Genomic DNA, 25460 nt, shown 5'->3' on the forward strand with positions numbered 1-25460 from the left:
CCTGACCCTGGCTATCAGGGCAGCTTCCGCTAAGCTGACTTCCTGCACGCCCATGTGATCCCCCTGGGATAAAGGGCCACACATTCCAATGAGAGGCTCCTTTTGCAGAAACCTGTGCTGTGACAGCACCTTCAGTTCTTTCCTCGTTCTTCATTTCATCTATGGTCCGCTACCACGACAGTATCTTTTCAAAACTTCCCATAACCCCGGGGGCACGAGGTATCATCACCCTCTTTTCACAGATGGTAAAACTGGGGATCAGAGTGATCAAGGCACTTGCTCTAGGCCACACAGCACAGATGGGGAAATTAAGGCCCTCTCCAGCATCATAAACTGTGGTTGAACTCGCCTCACTGAACCTCTCCCCCTAGAACAAGAAAGAAAGAAAAGGCCACATATAACCCAGGTCATTGGTATCAAGTAATGAGAGGAGATTTGTTTTGGAGGAGAGGCAGAGCTGGAGGAACAGGGATGGAGAACAGAAGACTGAGCTCTGGGTCCAGCAGGGAAGTTACCATTCATGCATCAAATATGTACTGAATCCTACTGTGTGTTGGACATTGTTCCAGGTATGGGGGCTTCAAGTGGTGATGTTTTAAAAAAAGTGGTGGCTCTTGTGACGTTTACAATCTTGGTGGGGTGGACAGACAATAAACAAAGAGTATGTCAGGTGGTGTGAAGTGCCATGAAAAAATTAAAGCAGGAAGTGCGTATAGTGAGGAGTGGTGGGGGGAGGGTTAAGTGAGTGGGGCTGTCACAGGAGGACCTCTCTGAGGAGGTGACATTTGAGCAGAGGCCTAAATGAAGTCAGGGAAGAGCTCTGTAAATATCAAGGGAAAAGCTTTCCAGGCAGAAGGAACAGGACGTGCAAAGGCCCTTTGGCGAAGTGGAGGGTTTAAGAAATGCCAAGAGGTTGATGGCCACTTTACCACCTGAAAGGGTCACAGGTGCATTCTGGAGGCAGCAGGACCTTCTGAAATGAGTCCATTTGCATTCAATAGACACCCCCCCCATACTTATCCAAGCAATAAGGGCTGCTTTTCTTTCCTTTTCTTTTTAAAATAAACATCTGCTACATTATTATATTATTATTATTATTATTTCTCTTTTTAGGGCTGCACCTGTGGCATTTGGAGGTTCTGGGCTAGAGGCTGAAGGGGAGCTGCAGCTGCCAGCTTACACCACAGCCAAAGCAATACCAGATCCAAGCCGCATCTGTGACCTACGCCACAGCTGACAGCAACACCGGGTCCTTAACCCACTGAACGAGGCCAGGGATCGAACCTGCATCCTCAGGGATGCTAGTCGGGTTCATCGCCGCTGAGCCACAACAGGAATTCTGTTTGGGGCTGTTTTTCTTTCTGGTGACATAGAAGAGAGACAGTCCAAACACACATTTTATGCACACTTGCAAATTAGTGGCCCCGTTTTGATGGACTTACTGAGAACACTAAGTTCCCAGTTTAGTGTGAAAAGAAAAACGGAAGGCATTTTTCTACAAAGCCCTCACTTTTTTTCCTATTAAACAACAGAAGGCAATTACTCTAATTAATGACTGTTTAATGCCGGTTTAATTGGGAGCTTGGGGGCAAGGCTGGGACATTGGGCAGAAGAGCTGCATCATGATCTCAGAGGACACAAAGATGGGATTGATGGGACCAAATAAGAATCAAGTTGGTTCAAAAGTGAGAAGAGTCAGGGCCTCTGCTTTCCCCACGGCCTCAATGCTGGAGGCAGGTGGACCTGCTTCCCGCAGACCTACCCCTGACCTGGGTCAGGTAATGAGACCTGGTCTGCCCGCCAGACTCTAAGTTCAGCGCATCACCTTGCAAATTTCCTAGCACCCACAGTTAAGAATCACCAGCCCGTGTCAGTTTGGGGACCTCTATGGTCTTCTGTTCAGCTTCACATTCAAATAATTTGACATACAGAGGCTCAGTAATAGTTTTCGGAGTTCAAAATTCAGTGCAATAGAGAATTTAATATTTGACAAGAGTTTTATTACAACTTCCCCTTACTGGTAGCATTTTCTTCAGCTTTTGTTTCACAGACTAGTTCAACTGTGGGTCACTCATTTATTCATATGACATCCAGTAGATATTTCCCAAGCTATGAGCAATGTGTTAAGTGCTTAGAATGCAAAGCTGAATGGGACACCGCACAGTAAAGTAGCAAAAGATGAGTTCTGGTTGTGGCTCAGCAGGTTAAGAATCTGACATAGTCTCAGTGAGGATGTGGGTTTGATCCCTGGTCTGACTCAGTGGGTTAGGGATCCAGTGTTGCTGTGGCTGTGGCTGTGGCGGAGGTTGCAGCTACAGCTCTGATTCAACCCCTAGCCTGGGACTGTCCATATGCTGCAGGAGCGGCTGTAAAAAGGAAAAAAGAAAAAGAAAAACTGGGTTTGAATTGTGACTCTGTCACGTATGAGCTGTGTGGTCTGGGGCAAAACATTTATACTGCCAAGTCTTAGTTTTCTTTTCTGTAAAATGGGAATAATAATACCTTTCATGTATTTACAGCATGTGGCACATAGTAGTTGGTCTGGAAATAGTGGATGTATTTTCATCCCAAGTCATAACAGGCTGGACAGAAAAACGTGCTCTGGACATCACCACTGATGGGTTTTAATATGATGCCCTGAGGATGGACGCAAGGGCGGATACAGGGAGAGGGCTCAACGGGCAGGGGCAGTCTGCTGTCTAGGGGCTGGTGAAATACCTGGTGACCTTTGTGAATTTTCACGTCTTCCATTTCGCTTTGAGAAGAGCATCTGCAATGCATCCTACAGAGCAAATGGCAGAGCCTCAGACCTGACCAACATCCTGACCTTACAGAGGGCGGGCGCTCATGCCACCTGCATCAGGTAGAAACACCTGGGCTCCCCCATGCCCCAAGACAGGGAGTCAGGTCTAGTGGTGAAAGCTCTGCCTCGAAAACTGGATTCAATTTCAAGCCGTCAGCTCACAGGTGAGGTTGCTCTTGATAAGTTGTTTGTCCCCTTTGTGCCTCTGTTCCCATGTCTTTGGGGATAATGACAGTGACATTGGAACTAACTAATGTAGATTTTTTTCATAGTTTCCTAGCTTAACAGCATCAGTTGCTGCTATTATTATCATTGGCTATTATTATTGTTGGCCCATGGCCAGGGGCTCTGCTCTCAAACCCTGAACAGCCCGATTCAAGAAGAGCAGGGATGGCTGGGAACAAACTCTCTCCATCTTGTCTTTGCTAGAAAAATTGCGGTGTCTGGAATCTGCACTGGCAGAGTAACCTTTGAATATGAAGAAACAGCTCCCTATGTACACAGAGAGAGCACGGCTGTATTGATTTAGACCACAGAGCAAGCCAGTCTAAATTACAGTCAGATCAGAAATGAAGGCAATTTTATTACCTTCCGCTGCCAACAACATGGCTTATCAATGCGCTTCCATGCACACTTTCTAAGGAGCTGACTTCATGAACCGAAGGAACCCATTTGTAATTAGCAGCATCCATCTGTGTGCCAACAATTCACATGCAAAAGTCAACATTCAACAAGAATGGCAGCATTTAATTTACAGAGCAAATTGTCTTTAAAAACAATGTACATGGCAAGCGGCTCCTGCAGGCTGCCTGCATAGGTGAAGTGCAGATTTGTTTAGCAAATCCTCTCCTCCCGGAGAGCCCCGGAGTGGAACAGGGCCCCAGCCCTGTGCTAGGAGGGGCCCTTAAATATGCCAGGACAAACTTCGAGGACTCCAGCAAAGAATGTGAGGGGGCCTCTTCCAGGGTTGCACCCACATAGATGTGAACCAACCCTATAGCCAGATTCAGCCTTTCCAAGGTCATGGGCATGCCTTGGAAATTTGCAGAGTCCCAAACAATATGGCTTTTTTCTCCCCTGAGATGTTTTTTCAAAGGAGTTTCTCCGATGGCTACGTCTGATTGCCTGGGGGGCTGTTAACATGCAGCTCTTTCCTTACCCAATTCCAACTGTTGCAGAGATCTCAAAATATCCCTCACACATCACTACCTCAAAGTAACGGGTCATCCGAGCTGCTGCTAGATCTTGTTTTATCATATTCTAAGCATAGAATTACCATACCATGATTTAGGTAAAAATATGTTGATAATGTATTTTCATATAATATAGCTTCCTTTATAAACATATGTGCTTTATTTTTTGCATTTAAAAATATTATTCTTGGAGTTCCCGTCGTGGTGCAGTGGTTAGTGAATCCAACTAGGAACCATGAGGTTGCGGGTTCGATCCCTCGCCTTGCTCAGTGGCTTAAGGATCTGGTGTTGCCGTGAGCTGTGGTGTAGGCTGGCTGCTGCAGCTCCAATTAGACCCCTAGCCTGGGAACCTCCATATGCCGTGGGAAGTGGCCCTAGAACAGGCAAAAAAAAAAAAAAAATTATTCTGAGTCAGGATCCATAGGCTTCAAACTGCCAAAGGGGTCCACAGCATTCAAAAGTTTAAGAACAATCATACAACCAACCAGGAGCTGGGAGACCCTGTAACTGGAGGCATCTCATGCCTTAGGGGGTTTGATGAGAATGGAAGCACAATTTCCAAATTCGGGTACCAGGAAAGCAACCCTGGTGACTGCAAGGACCCCTGAGCTTGAATCAGCTACTGCTTCCTTTTTCAGAGTTGCATGTCCTATATTCAAGGGAGGGAGGGATGCCTGTCCTGGGGGCACAGGGAATTCTTGGGAAGAGGCACAAATTGCCTTGGGGTCTTGAATCCTTTTCTAGTTCAGAATTTTCTAGAATTTCACACCAACTTATACTTTAACATACTCTGGCATTTCTGAGATCAATGCTCCAGTTCCATTCAGAACTAATACACAGCTACATTTGACAATTAATTGGATCGTAGGTAAATACAGTTTTTTTCTTCTTTGTCTTTTTAGGGCCGTACCCACAGCATATGAAGGTTCCCAGGCTAGCGGTCTAATCGGAGCTACAGCCACAGCAACGTGGGATCTGAGACGCGTCTACCACCTACACCACAGCTCACAGCAATGCCAGATCCTTAACCCACTGATTGAGGCCAGGGGTGGAACTTGCATCCTCATGGATGCCAGTCAGATTCATTTCCACTGAGCCATGATGGGAACTCAAATACCATTTTATTTTCTTCTGGTTGGTCAGATGCAGAGAGCACGGCCCTGTATTAGGGGATGTGTAAACCTGGCTACCATGGCTCAAACTTGGGACTCCTCAACATTTTTCCATCTTTCTGTCCCCTTCTCTCTCTCTACCTTCCTATTTCCTGAGGGCCAGTTATGTGCCTGGCAGTGTTCTTGGTGTTGGGCTTACATCAATGAACAACAGCAAAAAAATCTCTACCTTCCATGAGCATATATTTTAGTAGCGAGAACTAGGCAATCAAACAAAATGAATAAACGATGGAGTGTGACTGGGGCAAGCAGGGAGGGGACTCATGGCTCATGGTCATCGGGCTTCTTGCTGGGGAGATGAAAAGGTTCTAAAATTGATGGTGGTTATGGCTGCCTAACTTGTAAATATACTGAAAGCCACTGAATGATGATACACTTTAAGCAGGTAAACTGTACATAAATTACATCTCAATGGAGCTGTTTTTGACAAACAAAAATAGAGAGTATGTCATAGGATACCAGTGGGGGAGAAAGGTAAATCAGTGAAGAGGGATTAGAGTTCTCGGGGCATTACTTTTTTTCATTTTTTTAATTATAGTTGATTTACAATATTCTGTCAATTTCTGTTGTATGGCAAAGTGTTCCAGTCATATGTACATGCATGCATATATATGTATTCTTTTTCTCACATTCCCCTCTATCATGTTATATCACAAGTGACTAGATGTAGTCACTAGTGCTAGATATAGTTCCCTGTGCTATACAGCAGGATCTCATTGCTTATCCACGCCAAAGGTAATAGTTTGCATCTACTAACCCCAACCTCCCAGTCCATCCTACTCTCTCCCTCTCCTCCTTGGCAACCACAGGTCCATGAGTTTGTTTCTTTTCTGTAAATAGATTCATTTGTGCCATATGTTAGAGTCCAGATATAAGTGATATCACATGGTATTTGTCTTTCTCTTTCTTTTTCTTTTTTTTTTCTTTTTTTTGCTATTTCTTTGGGCCGCTCCCGCGGCATATGGAGGTTCTCAGGCTAGGGGTCGAATTGGAGCTGTAGCCACTGGCCTATGCCAGAGCCACAGCAACGTGGGATCCGAGCCGCGTCTGCAACCCATACCACAGCTCACGGCAATGCCGGATCGTTAACCCACTGAGCAAGGGCAGGGACCGAACCCGCAACCTCATGGTTCCTAGTCGGATTCGTTAACCACTGTGCCACGACGGGAACTCCTGTCTTTCTCTTTCTGACTTACTTCACTTAGTATAAGAGTCTCTGGTTCCATCCATGTTGCTGCAAATGATATTCTTTTGTTATTTTTTATGGCTGAGTAGTATTCCATCATGTATATGTACCACATCATGATCCATGCATCTCTTGTGGACATTTAGGCTATTTCCATGCCTTGGCTATTGTGAATAGTGCTGCAGTGAACACGGGGGTGCAAGTATCTTTTGTAATCAAAATTCTGTCTGGATATATGCCCAGGAGTGGGATTGCTGGGTCACATGGTAGTTCTACATTTGTTATCATTTTAAATAGGGTGGTCAGGGAGAGCCTCGTTAGGAGTAACATTTGGGTTAGGATTGAAGGTAAGGAGGGAGAAAGCTATATGGATATCTGGAGGAAGAGAGTGGTTCAGGAAGAGGGAAGAGTAAGTGCACAGGCCCTTAGGTACACCTGCCATGTTCAAGCAACAGCTGGGGCCAGCGTGCCTGGAGTTCAGAGGTCTTCGAGAGAGAGGGGAAAAGGATGTCTGAGGGATACAGGTGGGAGAGGCTGGACACAATTCTGAGAACTTTGGCTTTTCCTATGGATCAGATGGGAAGCCAGTGAAGGTTTCTGAGCAGAAGAGAGATGTGATCCCACTGTGGTGATCAACAGTCTTTACAGCATTTACTGTGTACCAGGCACCATGGCGAACACCTTAATGGGCATTAGCTTGCCCAATCTCCACAGCTACGCTCTAAGTGAAGTATTATCATTTTCTCTCTTTTAAAGAAAAGGAAACTGAGGCTCAGAAAAGGGTAGGAACTTGACCTCCATCAGAGGCAGGGCCAGGAATTTTACCAGCCTGCCTAATTCCAAAGCCCTCACCTTCCCTACGGCGGGTGATCAATGAGAGGAGTCACCGTGCTGGTTACCCCAGGGCAGCTGGCCCCCTGGGCACAGAGAGCACAGGAGAACCAGTATCCACTTACTCAGTTCTGCAATGCTGCCCACACGGGTGGCCAGCAAGGATTGCTCGATGGTCCTCAACTCGGACTGGCTGAACATGGCTAGCTCTCCCGGCTTGCTGGTCCTCTGCGGGTCTCTGTGAAGGTTCAGGCTGTCTGGCAGGCAGAGCACTCCTGCAGTTGGTGGGGAGAGGGAACAAAAGGGGAACAGACTGTTATTTTTCAGTTAACCGAAGGAGGGGGTGCAGCAGCTCACACAGCCTCAAACCGCACCAGAGCTGGTACCGCAAAGTCAACGTGGGAACCAAGGCACTGCATCCTCTTAGAAATGATGTCGGCTCTTTTAAAAGGTCTCCTCTATGTCCTGACCTCCTGGTGTTCACCTATATGCACGTTTCCAAAGGACACAAAGAGAACCCTTTACTCATGTCTGGCAGGGGTTCTATCTGCTCAGAGATACCCCTTGAGAACCCAATGGTCACTGTCCCATTCTCCATCCCAGAAGCAGCTGCTGGCCCTGGGCACCTGGAGGAAGTCCCTGCTGGCAGTCTCCTGAGGGCTTGCTGTACTTGCTCAGCTCATTTAACTCTGGGTGGTTGGGCTGTTATCTGTTAGACAAGACTCTGGCTTCTCCAAAGATCTATAGATGTCAGCAGATAAAGAGTGCCCACGGACCTTTATAACTTGTATGGTGAATGCAGGGGAAATCTCTGGAATCCAATTATTTCCACCCTGTCCTTTCCATTCCATGAACATTTATCCAGAACCTGAGAGCTTACTGTGGTTGATTATTCAAATAGTCACTGTTCCCTTCACCTCCCCAACCTCCACAGGCACAGGGTGCTTCTTTGCTCCTTGACCTTGGGCTTGGCTAACTTTGGCCAAAGGTATGTTAGAGACCTGATGGAACCGAAGGCCTGAAAAGCACCTATGCAGCTGAACTTGCTCTTTTGTGCTTTTGCCATCATCACAGGAAAAAAAAAAAAAAAAAAAAGTCCCGGTTAGCCTGCTGGTCTAAGCAGGGTGAGAGATACTCAGAGAAGATCCACTAGCAAGTTATAGCTTAGAGCTGTCCCACAATAGCAAATGCTAATTTAATATGTCACTGAGATACTGGGGTTGTTTGTTACTCAACCTTATTATGGCGATAACTAACAGATACACCTACCAAGCATCAGTCACTGGGGAGACAGTGAATAAGGTAGGCAGGCATTGTGCTGTGTCAGAGAATACAGTGAAGAACAGAATACACATACCCCCTGTCCTCATTGGGCTCATGGTCTAAACGAAGGAGACTGACCATTACACACATAACTACAAGCCCTATGATACATGCTGTACGGTAGAAGGTGAGGAATAAATAGATATCTTAGCAGAGACCCGAACAAAGAGTCGTTGTCAATAAGAAACACTTATTGAGTGCCTACTGTATTCCCAACCCTGCTAGGCATCCTAGAGATGCAAAAGAAGCAGAAGATATATTCAAGTAGTATACACAGTCATTGGAGAGACAAGACTGCCAATGACAAAACAACTGGGACACAAGAAAACAGTATCAATATACAGGTGCTGTCTGTCTGGGTGAGGGGACAGACAGAATGAAAAGGTGTGCAGTCAAGTCCACTCCTCACCCTGTTCGAACTACAAAAGATCAGCAAACAAAGGCTCCTCCTTTGAAGGTGGGCAGGTGTGAGGTGGCACCTGTCACATGCCTCTGGCCCTTGCAGCCTTATTAGGCTCCAGTCACACTGAACCAGTCACTTGCTCCTGAAGGTTTTACCTTCTCACCTAACAGGTTGACACGGTGGGAAAGCATCCATGGTTGATGTTTTTCTCAGGAATAATGAATAAATGAATGAACAATGCTAACGACCACTAGATTTTAATGTTCCCATCATCAGGAAAGTGCTCAAATAAGTTTCTGAGATTGTCCTCGAAACATTCTTTTTCAAATATTTTGGACTCAAAAATAAGAATGTGGAGTTCCCATGGTGGCTCTGCAGTTAACGAACCCGACTAGGATCCATGAGGACATGGCTTTGATCCCCGGCCTTACTCAGTGGGTTAAGGATCCAGCGTTGCCATGAGCTATGGTGTAGGTCGCAGACATGGCTCAGATCTGGCATTGCTGTGACTGTGGTGTAGGCCGGCAGCTGTGGCTCTGATTGGACCCCTAGCCTGGGAACTTCCATATGCTGTAGGTGTGGCCTTAAAAATCACACACACACACACACACACACACCCCACCACCACACATATTTTTCATGGTTTCCATGAAAAAAATTCAAGGAAAATAATAATGATCCTTACTATGTATGAGGCACTCTCAATTTTTTCCTTTTTACTTCTATCTTATCAATAAAGATGCTGTCTGCAATACAAAAAGTGACTTCATGATCCACTGGTGGGTCGTGACTGGCAGTTTGAGAAACACTGTGGACTGGGCCACTTCACAACTTGGCATTAATTGGACAATACAGACTGGCGATTTCCTGGACACTACTTAGTGCCCTGCTGGGCTCCACAGGGAGGCAGAGATGACAGAGAGGCAATCTCTGCACTTGAAGATGCCTGAGCTTTTCAGGAAAGACCAGCCCTTCACAGAAATGCCTATCATCTGAGGCCAGCTTTCTGCCTGTCCTTTCCTTTAACCAGCTGGGTCATCCCCCGGTCCCCCCAGGCAGGGACGCCCTGAGTCATCCTTGCTTCTTCTTGTTTGCTCACCTGCCCAGACATGTGGTCAGAGGCCAAGTCAAATAGCGGTTGCCATGGCAACGGAGCTTGGGTCAGCCCCCTCATTTGACATCCCTGATGTTCCTGACTCTGATTCCGAGATGTACTACCTTTAAAAGCTCTCATGACAAACGACGCCAGATGACCATGACCCAGTGTGATGAGTGACCCAAGGTTCAAGAGATGAGGTCCTCTGCCGAGGGGAGGGGTGGTGGTCAGGGGGCTTCGCAGTAAAGGAGACCTGCGAGTGGAACCTGAATGTCGGGGAGGAGGACGTTCTCCAATTAACAGTACCCTTGGCCTTGACACGTACTCACAGGATCGCTTGCTTGGTATTTGCATCATGTGTAGCCAATTCTTATCTCAGACCTGCATCGGAAACCCTGCTTCGCAGGTTGGCTGAGGCACAGGCAATGGGACTTAGAGTCTGGAACTGAGAGCTTCAGTCCTGGCTTTGCCACTTCCCATCTACACCTAGCCTTAGGCATAAGCTAAGCTAAAGGCATAGAGCCTCTCGAGACCTCAGTTTCTTCTTCTGGGAAATGGGGGTGATAAAATGGCCTTATCTCCCTCATGCTACTGCTGGGGGTAGGGGAGGAAATGAGACAATATGTACCAAGGTATCTTGCATGTGCTGAGCACAAGTAGGTACTTGACATGTGTTAAGTGAGATGAAAATCAGTTAATGTGTATAAGCCCAGCTTTGGACTACTTTATGCTTTTTCATAAGAATAAATAACTTCCCTTGGAATTATTCTTCCTTCCTTGAGAGAGCTATGAAATTTAAATGTGAAAATATAATTATTCAAAGAAGCTTTTAAAGCTAGATTACTGGGATGTGGGACATCTATAATTGATCTATTATGTAAAGATTATATACCAGGCTTTTCCTTTTTTTCTTTTGTTTTGAGGATTCTATATGGGGTATACACATAAACTAGAGTTATCATTTCTTTTGTATAAAAATTAACGAGGTCATTAAGAAGGTCCCAGCATCATTTTTTTTTAGTGTCAGACTCAGGCCTGAGTTTTTGGACAGCTCATCAATTTCCATTGTGAAGGACAGTCACAGCCTGGTGATTAAGACTCAGGTTTAAAGACAAGGGGACCCTATGGTTCAAATATGACTTTGATTGGACCTGAACCAAATAATTTCCTTGGAGAGCAGGTGACCGTAGGAGAGGGTCTACAGTGTTGAAGGGGTCATGGTCTTCCTGAAATTCTATTTCTTTGGAGTGGGTTGTACATTTGTCGAAGGGGAGATCCATTCACATTCTCAAAAGGATTGGCAGGTGCTAAAAGAGGATGAAGTAATGCCTTTGAAGGTCAAAATGTCCAGCCAGAACCCATCTGGGACTGATGGGTCACAGGTGGGATAGAGGGGCTGGGCATGATCAGGGGCCCTTGATAGAGGCTGGCTCCAATCAATACTGCCCAGTCCCCTGGGCAAAGCACTTCCCAGATCCCCAGTCAGCTTCCATGTCTGCAAAGAGGGGTGAAAAGATCCACTTCATCAATTTACTGTGGCGATTAAACAAAATAAATATAAACGCCTACTAAATGGCCTGGTCCCACAAATATCTAGTTTTGTTTATTTAATGTCTGGATTCAAACAGTCTTGCAGATCATCTTTCCAAAATCTTGTGCAATTGGAGACAGACAACTTTTGGGTTAGGTCATTTAGAACAGAAAATATGAGAACTGCCCACCAGGGTGGGCCCCTGGACCAACCACAGCTGGCATTCTGTCTCCAATGGGGGCAATCGGGGCAATTCCTGGATGCCCACCTTCCTATGTGGATAGGATGGCCGGCTGGCAAATACAACCCTGCCATCCTTCCCCTCCTCTCAGCATCTGTCTGTCTCCATTCTATCACTGGATCAGGATGCTATTTACCCACCAAGAGAAAACCAGCAAGACAGCCATCAGCACTCATCCATTCTCCCCTTGAGGCTGATGATGGTGATGGAGGAGGAGCTACATAGGTTTTGGCATCCTGGACCCAGGCTTGGGTTCAGCCTTGTCTGTCTCTGGCTGTGAGAAGAGAACAGACTCTCTTAAGTCCTGCCTGCCAAGCCCGGCCTTGTTTTCTGCTACATTATCCTCAGAATTTAAAGTGGAGGGTCCTGGCATCCATCCCAGCTCTAAGAAATGGGGAGGAAGCAGGTGGGGTGCAGCAGACCAGCCCCCGAACAGACACCAGACAGACCCGGCTGGGTTCAGATTCCTGCCTTGCCGTCTCCCAGCTGTGTGGCCGGGGGCTCGCACATGGCTCCTCTGGGCCTCTGTTTCTCCCTCTGTAAAATGTTTGATACTATCTACCCCCTAGCGTGGCTGGGCGGCTGTAATAGGATAATCTACATGGACAAGTTGGCACAGAAAAGGAGGTCGATAAATGTCTGCTAATAAAACAAGCAAAGTTCTTCGAAGCTAAAGATTTAGGAATTCAATAACACGATGCCAGAAGGCTTTCTTTCACTGTTCAATTTATTAGGAAACAAGATAGGAAGTTATCAGATTTTTAAAAAATGTTTGCACAATCGGCTGGGAAGCTCCTTTGTGTTTTAAGAGACTTGGCAGTGGGAAACAAATTCAGGGCTGGCTTGGCGAGCCCGTTCGTCTGTGAGAGGCACGCTGCACTCCAATTAGGGTAAACTCTGACCACAGTTCATTTTTTTTTTTTTTCTCTCCCATAATGAGTTACATCCAAAGGAAACGTTCTCAAGAAGTCTGAAGCCAAACCATCAAAAGAAATAAGAGATGGAAAACACAAAGATGAAGAATTTTCAGAAATGGGTTCAATAACATGGCTCTCCTTGGAGGCTGAGGGCCACAGGAGGAATAAGCATGCAGACCTTAAAAGAATATGAAGATAATCTAACGGATCATTCATTCATTCAACCACCAACACTGAGCACCTCAAACAGCAGGACATGTTCCTGCTCTCATCCCACTGGGCAGGGGAGATAGACAACCCCACCCTGCCACCAGCTGAAAGACTATGGGAGAAACACCAGTGCAGAGGTGTGCCTGGGGTCCCCATGGAGCACAGTGGGTGAGCCTGACTTGACTGGGAGTTTCAGGGCAGCTTTCCAGGAAAGCTTAGTGTTAGAGCTAGGGCCTGGGGAAGAAGACACTTTACAGCAGAGGTGAAAGAGTGGATTCTGGAGCCTGAATGAATGCTTGGGTTGAATTGCACCCGTGCTGGTCCCCCGCAATGTCATTAAAGATGGTACTTAGCCTCCCTGTACTTCTGTTTCCTTGGGAATAATATGGGAAGGGTCATAGTATAATCTTCATAAGGCCAATGGAAGAGTTAATACATGTAAATCCTGGCCCCTATAAATACCTCAATAAATGTGATGCTGATGATTAGAGAAGGACATTCCAAGGAAGAGCAAAAGCCTCTTATGTGCTCTGCATATAAGAGGCTGGAGCAGAAGTTCCTGTTGTGGCTCAGTGGTTAACGAATCTGACTAGGAACCATGAGGTTGCAGGTTCCATCCCTGGCCTCGCTCAGTGGGTTAAGGATCCGGCATTGCCATGAGCTGTGTGTAGTTTGCAGACGAGGCTTGGATCCCGCATTGCTGTGGCTCTGGCGTAGGCTGGTGGCTACAGCTCCAATTTGACCCCTAGCCTGGAAACCTCCATATGCCGCAGGATCGGCCTAAGAAATGGCAAAAAGACAAACAACAACAACAACAACAAAATGCTTAAAAAAAAAAAAAGAGGCTGGAGCAGAGGGTGCAAGATGGGAATGAAGGGTGCAGAAGGTGGGAGAAGGAGCTGGACCAGGAGGTAGGGGTGGACCATGGAGGACACTGGGCCAAAAAAATGTTTGGACTTAAAAACTCAACCTTTACCTTCCAGCTACTGTGTTTCTTGCTCTCTTGCCTTTTCTCAGCTGAAATTCTAGAAAGAGTACTAGACACCCACCATGTCCATTTCTTCCTCTCCCTCATCATCACTCTACCCATTAGTTCTGTTTCTGATGGATGCCCAGCAAGTTCATATTCACCCTTCAAGGCCCAACTCACATGTCACTTTTAAGACCTCAGTTCTTAGAAGCTTCCAATCCAGAGAGGAAGATCCTGAGACAAGAAGAAAACGCTATACCCGTGCTCTAGCTGGTGGGTGCTGAGGCAGAGAGAGGCGGGGACAAAGCTGTGTGGGGTCACAAAGGAGGAAGTGGCCCAAGGTGATTCCACAGTGACCTGCCCCACATGACCCAGATGCAGCCAGCTTTCCCTTGCAGTCAGCCCAGGAATGAAGGGGGTTAATTAAAGTCTGGGTCAGGGCGTCAGCTTTGCGAGCAGAGTACAGAGGCGGCCATGCTGTTATTAAGACATCGTACATGGTATGCGGTGCACAGAGACTGCGTGGTGATGCTGTGGCTCTAACACTGATAGCAGAAAAACAAGGGAAAAATACTCTGTTCATTCATTCATTCATTCATTCAGTGAGCATTAGCTGAGGTGCAGTTCTAGGTACTGAGGATCCAGTAGCAAATGACTGGAATCCTTGCCATCTCCATATACGTGTTTCAAACACATTATTAGAACATTTAGCCAGTTGGGTTGCAGGTACCATGGAGGAAAACAGAGTAGGATGCGGGGGTGTTGGGTGGGGTAGCAGGTCATATGGACATTCAAAGAGAGACTTGAAGGAAGTGAGCACGTGACCAAGCTGATATCCTGGGGGAAGAGAAGGCCAGCGAGGAGGATGGTAAGGAAAAGGCCCGAGGGGATGGGGATGGCTTGTTGGAGGAAGGAGCAGAGAAAGTGACGGGAAAGTAGTAGGCGAGGAGGCCAGAGAAATGGTGAGGGTGGACTGGGTGGAGTCTCGTGGGTGACTCTGGACATTAGCTTTCACTTTGAGTATGATGGGAGCCCCTGGAGGGTTTGGAGTAGAGGAGGGATGTGATCTGACCTTTTTTTCTGGGGGGGGGGGTCACTCCAGCTGGTGGGTGGAGAACAGACTGTAGAGAGCAGCCAGGGCAAAACCAGAGCAGTTACGGTGGAGACAGTACAAAAGCGATTCTCAGAACAAAATGAAGGAAAAGCTGATGGAGTGGCTAATGGGGTGTAGGGTGTGGAGACAAGAGAAGAAGCTAGAGCATGTCCAAGGTTTTTGACCTCTAGGACTGAAAGGTTGGGTTTACTGTTTGCTGAAATGGGGGACTCTGCAGGAAAGTCAAGTTTGGGGAAAAGATCAGGAGTTCAGTTCTGGTCACGTTCAACTTGAGACATGCCCTGGACACTCAGGTGGAGATGCTGAGCGGGCTTCCCTTCCCGGCAGTAATGCCTCATCATGTAAGCCCCACTGTGGTCTGTGCTCCCCCCAATCCTTCTTTCCTCCTCGCTGTCTCTAGTGAGTGTAGTTAGACATCCTTACAAGATTGTTGGTTACTTTCTTTTCTGTCCCTTTTCTCCCAGGGTTCTCCCTTTATTGCACCATCTTTGTAACTCCCCTCATAGAGTCCAGAGCTACATCCATCTCGTAGAGGCTTAAGAGGAGAGAGAGACTCATTTCTCTAATTTTCTCCTCTCCTGAAGTGCACCTGGGGCCCTGGAGGGCTGTGAGCATCTGCTTCAAGTTCCTGACTCTTCTGAGAGGTATTTTAGACCTCCAGCTAGGTCTTGGGTAGCTGTGGAAATGGCAAAGGTTGGTTGGATTTTGGAGATCATTTGGCTCCTGGACTATGGACTGTGGCCACTTGGAAGTTTTCTGAAAAGCATCTGTCTCTCTTGTTCCCTTACATAGCAGTGACTCACATGGGCACAGTGTCATACAGTGGTGATAAAACTCAGCCCTGGGTGCGACTGACAGGGAAGCTGTGTGTTAGGGTGTTTTGATGTAAAAACTAGTCTTTGACATTTCAATTAATATGTGGCCACAGGCCAGAGTGAAATAGTGAGGAGGCAGCTTTTTGGACAATGGGTACTTTCTTCTTCTACATCAAGGTGGCTTTGCAGCTTTCTCTTGAATGCTTATAATTCAAATGCGTTCATCAATCCATCCACTCAATCATTCATTTATGCATCTACCCATTCAAACTTCCATGTTATAGTGGATCATTCTTTAGTTAATTGAAGGGTAATTGATTTTGAGCATCTACGATGTGCTTTACATTGTGCTAAGCAATAGAGATACAGCAGGAAATGAAACAAAGTAGCTGCTCTCATGGAGCTTCTATTCATCTATCTAGTCATCCATCCATCTACCCTTCCTCTCTCCCTCCCTCCCTCCTTTCCATCCTTCCTCCCTCCATCCCTCCACCCAATATAATGTGCCAGACTGGAGCTATAATGAAAAGTAAGACACAGATCCTGTTGTTAATAAATTCATAACCTAGTGGGCTAAGTACACATGCTCATGAGTGTCACAGGTGCTGTTAAGAGAAGCCCGTACATGCTGGTACAAATAGAATTTGGATATTTCACCTGAGTGGTGTGTCAAGAAAGGATTCAGAGATTAACCATCCGAGGATCAGTACTAAAAGATGAGCTGGTGTTCAAGAGCTGAATTGGGTGGAGGGTGGGGAAGAGAAGGGTATGGGAAAGGGCAAACCAGAAGGACCTGCACAAACCAAGGCACAGAGGCAAGAAGGGACTGTAATAAGCTCTTTTTATACATTATTTGATTTGGTTTGCTAATATTTTGTTCAGGATTTTTGCATCTATGTTCACAAGAGATGTTCCTCTGTAATTTTCTTGTAATACTGTTGTCTGTTTTGGGTATTATGGTAATTCTAGACTCACAGAGTTAGGAAATACTCCCTCTTCTTTTATCTCTTGAAAGAGGTAGAGAATTGGTATAATTTCTTCCTTAAATTATTTGGCAGAATTCACTATTTGGGCATGATGATTCACGTTTTAGAAGGTTATGAATTGTTGATTCAATTTCTATTCAAATTATCTATTTCTTTTGTGTGAGTCTTAGTAGATTGGGTTTCTCAAGGAATTGGTACATTCACCTAAGTTATGAAATTTGTGAGCACAGAGTTGTTCATAGTATTTGTGTATTATTTTTCAATGGGATCTAAGTGATGTCCCCTCTCTCATTTATGATATTAGTAATTTCTTTTTTTCTTAGGCTGGCTAGAGGCTCATCAATTTTATCAATCCTTTCAAAGAATCTGCTTTAGTTTCATTGATTTTCCCTATAGATTTCCTGTTTTTAATTGACTTCTGCTCTAATTCTTATTATCTCTTTTCTTTTTCTTACTTTTGATTTAGTTTGTTCTTCTTTATCTAATTTGCTAATGCAAAATCTAAGATTCTTAGATCTTTCTTCTTTTTTAATACATGAATTTACTGCTATAAATTTTCCTCTAAGCACTGCTTTTGCTGCATCCCACAATTTTTTTATGTCATATTTTCGCTTAGTTCAGAGTATTTTTAAAGCTTCTCTTGAGATTTTTTTTTCTTTGACCCCTGTGTTATTTTGGGTCAAAATACCCAGAAGTATTTTAACTTCCAAGTATTTGGGATTTGCCAGCTATCTGTCTATTACTGATTTCCAGTTTAATTCCACTGTGGTCTGAGAACAGACCTAGTATGATTTCTATTCTTTTAAAGTTGTTAAGGGGTGTTTCCTGTCCCAGAATGTTCTCTATGTGAGCTTGAGAAGAACATGTATTCTGTTGTTGTTGGATGAAGTAGTCTATAGATGTCCACTGTATACAGTTGATTATGGTGCTGAGTTCAAGTATGTCCTTACTGATTTCCTACTTGCTGGATCTGTCCATTTCTGAGAGGAGGGTGTTATAGTCTCCAGTAGTCAGAATGGATGTGTCAATTTCTCCTTGCAGTTCTATCAGTTTTTGCCTTTTATTTTTACAAGGTAATGTTGGGGTTATTTTTAGCTGTTTCTTTCCCAGGTTAATTTTAATTCTGAACCATTAAGTATGTGAATACAGTTCAACTAGTTAAGGTGGTCACACTAGAAAAAGAAGGAAGGAAATGATGGACAATAGCAGTGATAAGGAGGTCTATACCCATTTAAGAGACTTCCTAGATTCATCATTTGAATATATAGTATGTGCCCTGGAATAAATTTAACTGTATCCTTCCCTGTTGCCAACTTCCCAGTGCTATTGTGAGACTTCCATAGTAAACACAAGTTGAATTAATGAACGAGTCCTGGATAAAGTTCCTGATGGAAAAGAAAGACAAGTTTTAAAGAAGGTGTTAATGATATATTAGCACCCCACTGAGAATTTCTCCCTGTTAGAGAAAGAAAGGGGGTAGAAAACGGATTTCATACCAGCTGTCAGAACAGTTTATGCCAAGGACAAATATTCACAGATTTGTCATCCCTGGAATGTCTAGAAAGTATTTCCAGGTAATTGTGAGCATACCTTCTACAGTGGAAGTCTGTGTATTTGGCAGGATTCCAAATGGAAATCTCTTTCCAATGGAACTTCCACAGAGTAAGAGCACAAAGATCATCTATAGTCATAATAAAGGCCCCCAAGGCCTGGTAAGATCCTGAGTCATCCAAGAAAGATTAAATCATGTTCAACCAAGCTTTAGTGTTAAGTATATTTAATTGTATTCTAACTCTTCAAAGACTGATTATCTTTAATTAAATAGCCTGGTGACTACAGACTTATCACTTATTTGATACGATATGGTGAGGAACTATTCACTGGAATCTTTAATAAGTTGAAATGCCCTATGGCTGACCACACAGAATGATAGAGGTATGAGTGTGTGTGTGTGTGTGTGTGTGTGTGTGTGTGTGTGTGTGTGTGTGTGTGTGTGTGTGTGTGTCTACAGACATAGAGGAGATTAAGCCAAGATTTTGAGAGCTGGCTAAATGCTGCTGTTAACAAAGTGTAGATGCTAATGGCATATAAAGGCATAAATCTGCCATTTGCAGCCATGCATGTGTATGGTGATATAAATAACTAACAGGGCTTTCACAATCCATCGAAAATACGAAGATTACTAAATTGCCTTTTAAAAACATTAGAATCCCATTAGGCCCAACTTCAGCAGCTGATTACAGAGCAAAATAAACCTCTTGAGGACTCCAAATTCTCATTTGTTGCTGCTGTTAAAAGGTACCACACTTTCAGCAAGGCCATGGGCCCCTGGAGAAGAAAGCTCATGGTCCTTGCTGGCAAAGAGGGGCCCTATCCAGCTACACATCTGGATAAGGATGCTTCTGGGGAGATGCTTCCTCCTAGCACCTGTTCTGGGAGTTCTATCAAGAAATATATGATGTAGCCCAGGTACAACAGAATGTTTGTCAATTTTTAAAAATTATATCTCCCCCAGAGGGGAGAGGGGGAGTCAGGGATGGACGGGGAGATTGGGTTTAGAAGATGTAAACTATTATGTTTAGAACGGATAAGCAGTAAGGTCTTGCTGTATAGCACAGGGAACTTTACGCGATCACTTGTGATAGAACATGATAGAAGATAATATGAGAAAAAGAATGTATATATATGTATGACTGGATCACTTTGCTATATAGCAGAAATTGACAGAACATTATAAATCAACTATACTTTAATTTAAAATTTTTAAAAAATTATGGCTCCCTCCCTACAGGAAGTCTATTTTAGACATTTTCTTCCCTCTCCATCCCCCACCTCCACTATATTCACCATATCTTTTTTTTTTTTTTTTGCTTTTAAGGGTTGCACCCATGGCATATGGAGGTTCCCAGGCTAGGGGTGGAATTGCAGCTGCAGCTGGAGGCCTATGCCACAGCCAAGGCAATTTGGGGTCCAAGCCACATCTGCAACCTACATCACAGCTCACGGCAACGCCTGGACTTTAACCCACTGAGCAAGGCCAGGGATTGAACCTGCGTCCTCATGGATGCTAGTCAGATTCGTTAACCACTGAGCCACAATGGGAACTCCTTCAACATGTCTCTTATTTCTGTACTTCTGATGCTTTGACCCCAGGGGCCTTGCTGCCCCTTGGAGGGTCCGCCCCTCCCTGGCTTAGTGTTCCTGGAGAGAGCAAACAACTTGCCAGGGAATGTGCTTTGCAAATGCAAACCAACCATTCCAGAGCCCACACTCACAATCCCCTCCTTAGTCAGGCTGGCACTCCAGACTACTACTCATCTGCCATAGCCACACCTGGGCCAGGTACCTGACACCTGGGGACAGCCATGCCCCAGAGCCCACTGAAAGTAGCCAATCCGAAATCTGTTTCCCCTGCCTCCCAGTAACTTTGCTTGGAAACTGAAATAAAGGGCTTTGCCCACATTTCCCATGATTTATTTTTTTTTATTTTTAAGGCCCGCAACCATGGCACATGGAAGTCCCCAGGCTAGGGGTCAAATTGGAGCTGCAACTGCTGACCCACACACCACAGCCACAGCAATGCGGGATACGAGTAGTGTCTGTGACCTACACCACAGCTCACAGCAGCACCGGATCCCCAACCCACCAAGCGAGGCCAGGGATCAAACTACATCCTCATGGACACTAGCTGGGCTCATTACCGCTGAGCCACAAGGGGAACTCTGCATTTCCCACTCTTTCTCTGCCTTCTGACCCACCCAGGTGCTTCCTTGTGTCCTCCCCACCCCCTCCCAGGTGTGTCACGCCCCCTCCTCTTGGGAATAGAGGGTAGCAGACTATGTTTTCAGTGGCAGCTGTCCCTGATCTGTCGCCTCACCATACCTCAGATTTTCTATGAATATACCCTATTGTAAGACATCCCACCCCATGGAATTTTCATAGGATAGACAGATACACTATGTAGCTGTTTAGTATTGGGGCCCTTTGGAGGGTCATAAACCATTCTATCCCTAAGGGTTTTCTGCCCCCAAGAACCAGTTTTCACTCCCTTGGCTTTATACTGCTGTCATCGAAAACCCACAGTGAGCCAAACCACACTGCCTATGAGAATAACTTGGAGCGTTTTAAAAAGTACTGACATCCAGGCCCCACCCCAGACCAACGAAATCAGTGTCTTTGGGGGCAGAGCTCAAGCACTAGTATCTTCTCAGCATTCTCCCCCAGTGTCCTCTTGTGCATCCACATCGAGAACTTCCGAGTTAACCCAAATCACAGTTGCTGCCTCACCACGCTCCTCCCCAGGCCTGCCCTCACACATCAAGATAAGGGGAACCACAGGGAAAAATATATTTGTCAACTGAAGAACGGATAAAGAAGAAGAAGTGGCCATTTATACACTGGAGTATTACTCAGCCATGAAAAAGGAATGAAATAACACCATTTGTAGCAACATGGACGGACCTAAAGATTATCGTACTAAGGGATATACAGTGAAAGGCAAACATCATATGACATCACTTACATGTGGACTCTTAAAAAAAAATGATACAAATGAGCTTGTTTGAAGAATAGAAACAGACTCAGTGACTTTGAAAACAAACTTATGGTTACCAAAGGGGACAAGGTGGGAGAGGCATGGATTGGGGGTTTGGGATTGGCATGTGAACACCGAGGAATGGTTGGCCAATGAGGACCTGCTGTATAGCACAGGGAACTCTACTCAATATTCTGTGATAATCTATATGGGAAAAGAATCTGAAAAAGAATGGATGTGTGCGTATATATATCTGAATTCCTTTGTTGAACAGCAGAAATTATCACAATGCTGTAAATCAACTAGATATCAATACAACTTAAAAAAAACGACTCAGGGCTTCATGGCACTTCTGAGAGCTCTTCCCCATTGGATGCAGGAATTTGGTATGTATGTGTAGATGTGTGCTGGACAATTGCTCTAATCATCTGTAGTTGGGTGAATGGTGGCCCTTAGGAGCTATATCTGAGTCCTAATCCTGGGACATGTTTTATTTGTTTAGAGGGTCCAGCAGAGGTAATTCAGGATCTCAGGATAAGATCATCCTGGCTTTAGACTGGGCCCTAAATCCAATGACGCGTCCTTATAAGACAAAGGCAGAGGCCATTCAGGACCCAGAGACATGGGAGCGAGGCCGTGCAAAGACAAAGATGGAGACTGAAGTGGTGTGTCTACAGGCTGGGGAAGACCAAGGATGGCCAGCAGCACAGCAAGCTGGGACAGAGGCACGGCCCAGATCTGCCCGCAGAGCCTCCAGCAGGAAAAAACCCTGCAACACTCTGATGTTGAATTTCTGGCCTCCAGAACTTTGAAAGAATACATTTCCCTCATAGTTGTTTTAAACCACCCAGTTTGTGGCAAATTGTTACAGCAGCCTTAGAACGAACTGATTTCTCTGTGATTTTAAAGGTCTCGTACTGCCTGGAGCGAAGTCTTAAGGTCATGACCACTCTCTCCACTCCAGCAGCTTTCCATGGCTCCCTACTGCCTAGACGATAAGATGGAAACTTCTTAAGCAAACATTTAGACACCTCTGTGGCCTTTCCAGAAACTAGCTGCCCCATCGAATTCACACCACTCCCAAAGTGGCAGAGGGACCCCCTTTCTTGCTATGACTCCCCCGCCCCCCCGCCCCGCATCTCCATGCCTCTGCTCCCACGGCTGCTCCCATCCAGAAGGCCCTTCCTCTGCTTTCTAAAGGGAGTGATCCCCCCTTTCTTCAAGGCACCATGTAAATGCCACCTCCTTCAGGAGTTGCCCCAGATGTCCCCAGGTGGCCAGAACCCCCTCCTCGGCCCGCAGCAGGAAGTTCACAGAACTTCCACATGCATTGAGTGCTGTGGCTGGAGAATCATGATATTGATGAGATGCAATAGTTAAGATTTTATGTGACAATTGCTACCAGCCAGGCACTAAGTGTTTTACATGTATCAATTATTTTAATCCTACAACACCCCTCTGCAGTTGGTACGATTATTGTTATTTGTTCACAGAAGACAAAACTGAAGTGTGTGTGCATGCACACACACCCCCTCCCCGTCTGTGTGTGTGTGTGTATGCAAGTACACATGTATATATACATACAACACATACACAATTCAGCTGTCCATCCTACTCTGTGTGTGTGTGTGTGTGTGTGTGTGTGTGTGTCTATGTGCATGATCGAGTGCCTTCTGGTACAAAGATTTGTGCCAGAGAAAAATGACATGCCTTCTGCCCGGGAGGAGTTTCTTGACAGATGTGAATACCCATTTTGAAAATTTGTGTTCTGTTCTATTACTTGTAACTATTATTTCATAGTTATGAAACGACAGACCTTGAAAGCTGGAAAGCCTTGATGCCACTAAATCCAGCTCCCGCGCCGCTCAGATGATTTCTGAGTGTCTTCTATGTGCCTGGCCCCGGGCATGAGATTCTGAAGCCAGAGCCGCTCCCCACGAGAGCTTATTGCTAAACTCTTTATTTCAGAGATAAGAAAACAAAGGTTTAACCAGAGAGGTTAAGTAACTCTCTTGAAGTCACACTAACTTGGTTTAATTCCATTTCTGGATAATGAAAAGCCACTTCCAGTTCCAGAGGTGAATTACCAATTAAAAAAATTTTTTAAATCAGTATAATTAATTTATAATGTTGTATTAGTTTCAGGTATATAGCAAAATGATTCAGCTTTAAAATTTCCAGGTCCTTTTCCATTATAGATTATTCTAAGATATTGAATATAGTTCCCCACGCTACACAGTGGGTCCTTGTTGATGACCTGTTTTATATACAGTAGTGTGCATCTGTTAATCTCAAACTTCTAATGTATCCCTTGCTGCTCCCTTTCCTCTTTGGTGATCATAAATTTGTTTTTGTTTTTCTTTTGGCTGGGCCTGCACATGTGGAAATTCCTGGGTTAGGGATTGAACTTGTGCCACAGCAGTGACAATGCCAGATCTTTAACTGCTAGGCCACCAGAGAACGCCCATAAGATCATTCTTTACATCTGAGAGTCTATTTCTGTTTTGTAAATATCACTTGTATCCTTTGTTTTAGATTTCACATATAAGTGACATCATATGATATTTGTCCTTTTCTGTCATTTATTTCACTTAGTACGATAATCTCTAGGTCCATCCGCGCTGCTGCAAACAGTATGACTTCACTCTTTTTTATGGCTGAGTAATATTCCAAGTGAATTACCAATTTTGAAAGACTCATCCTATAATCCTACATTCATAATACCATGTGGTAGGTAAGATAATGGTCCCCAAGGATGTCGACTTCCTAATCCCTCGAACCTGTGAATAAATCAAGTTACACAGCAAGAGAGGAAGGAATTCAGGTAGCAGATAGAATTAAGGTTGCTAATGAAGGGATTTTAAGATGAGGGCACTATTCCAGACTATCTGGGTGGGGTCCTTCAAAGGGAGAAGAGGGAGGCAGAGGAGTCCATGTCAGAGTGATGCAGTGGGATGCAGTTTAGACCAGCCATAGCTGGTTTTGAAGATGCAAGGAGGCCATAAGCCAAGGAGTGTGGGCAGCCCTAGAAGCTGAAAAACCCCGAGGCAAGGGGTTTTCTCCTAGAGCCTCCAAAAGGAACACAGCCCTGTGGACATCTTCGTTTTGGCCCAGTGAGACGCATTTTGGACTCTGACCTCCAAAAGTGTACGAGCATAAATTTATGTTGTTTTGGGCCATTCAGCTTGTGGTCACATTTGTCACAGCAGACAAAAGGACTAATGCTCCCTATAATTACACTGAGCCTTATAAAACTCCTTAGGGTGCTGGGGGCCTGGCAGAATCATTCTAAATGAACATCACCTATCTTTCTAGAAGTCCAGGCATCTAATTTCACTTTAATACTTTAAAACGATCTGTTCTCAGTCTGGACACTGTCTCAGCCTTTGCTTTTTTTCTCCTCTGGGTAAATTCCAGTGTTTAATGCAGAAGCAGAGATGACCAAAGAATGCCATTTTTCATAGCTTTCTTCCTTGGTTCTTCCAGACACTTCTCTCACTGCTTTTAGATCATCGTCTCTGGCATTTTATTTTCAGAAATGCTCTTGGCGTTCATTCCTTGCAGCCCATTGAAGTCGTGACCTTGAGGGCCAGTGCTGCTCTCCCCATGGTCCCCAGACTACTTTCATTTTTCAGTTTCTGCTCGGAGACTGTGGTCTGCTCTGGAGATGTGCTTATAATTCAAGATCCCCTTGATGTGGAGAGAGGGGAGAGGGGCTCACCGAGCGAGGCCGGGCTCTGTGTTCTGGCTGGAGAAGGGGGAATCACTTCTGCCCACGAGCGTCAGAGAGTTGAGGTGGGACCAAGCCACGTCTGGGAGAAGGACGCATGCATCCACCCGCTCAAGGGAGGGAGCTGGAGGGGGGGGGGGGGTGGGGGGAGTGTGGCAAAGGGCTCCTCTGGGATCTCAGAGAATAAAAGCATTGATTTTTCTGACACTGAAAAGCTGTCCCTTCTGGGAATGTGAGTGTCTATGAGAAATGCTTCGTCATCTGGCATCTAACAAATATTCACCGAAGACCTTCTTAGTGCCAAGGGTTGTGTTGAAGATGGTATTGACGGTAATGATGGTGCTGGGTGATGATGATGGAGATGCTGCTGCTGCTGCTGCTGCTGCTGCTGCTGACGGCGATGAT

General features: G+C 45.3%; 1 protein-coding gene across 3 annotated transcripts in view; it reads right to left on the reverse strand.

The window, feature by feature from the left end:
* The window catches only part of ABTB3 (ankyrin repeat and BTB domain containing 3), a 316107-nt gene that overhangs the window by 116153 nt on the left and 174494 nt on the right, over positions 1-25460 (reverse strand). For all 3 annotated transcript variants that reach the window (XM_047786462.1, XM_047786461.1, XM_047786463.1), the window contains exon 2: positions 7311-7460. In XM_047786462.1, the coding sequence (XP_047642418.1) occupies positions 7311-7460 (150 nt within the window). The remainder of the gene's footprint in view (positions 1-7310; positions 7461-25460) is intronic.

The sequence above is a fragment of the Phacochoerus africanus genome, chromosome 7 (assembly GCF_016906955.1).
Source record: "Phacochoerus africanus isolate WHEZ1 chromosome 7, ROS_Pafr_v1, whole genome shotgun sequence".
Lineage (NCBI taxonomy): Eukaryota > Metazoa > Chordata > Mammalia > Artiodactyla > Suidae > Phacochoerus > Phacochoerus africanus.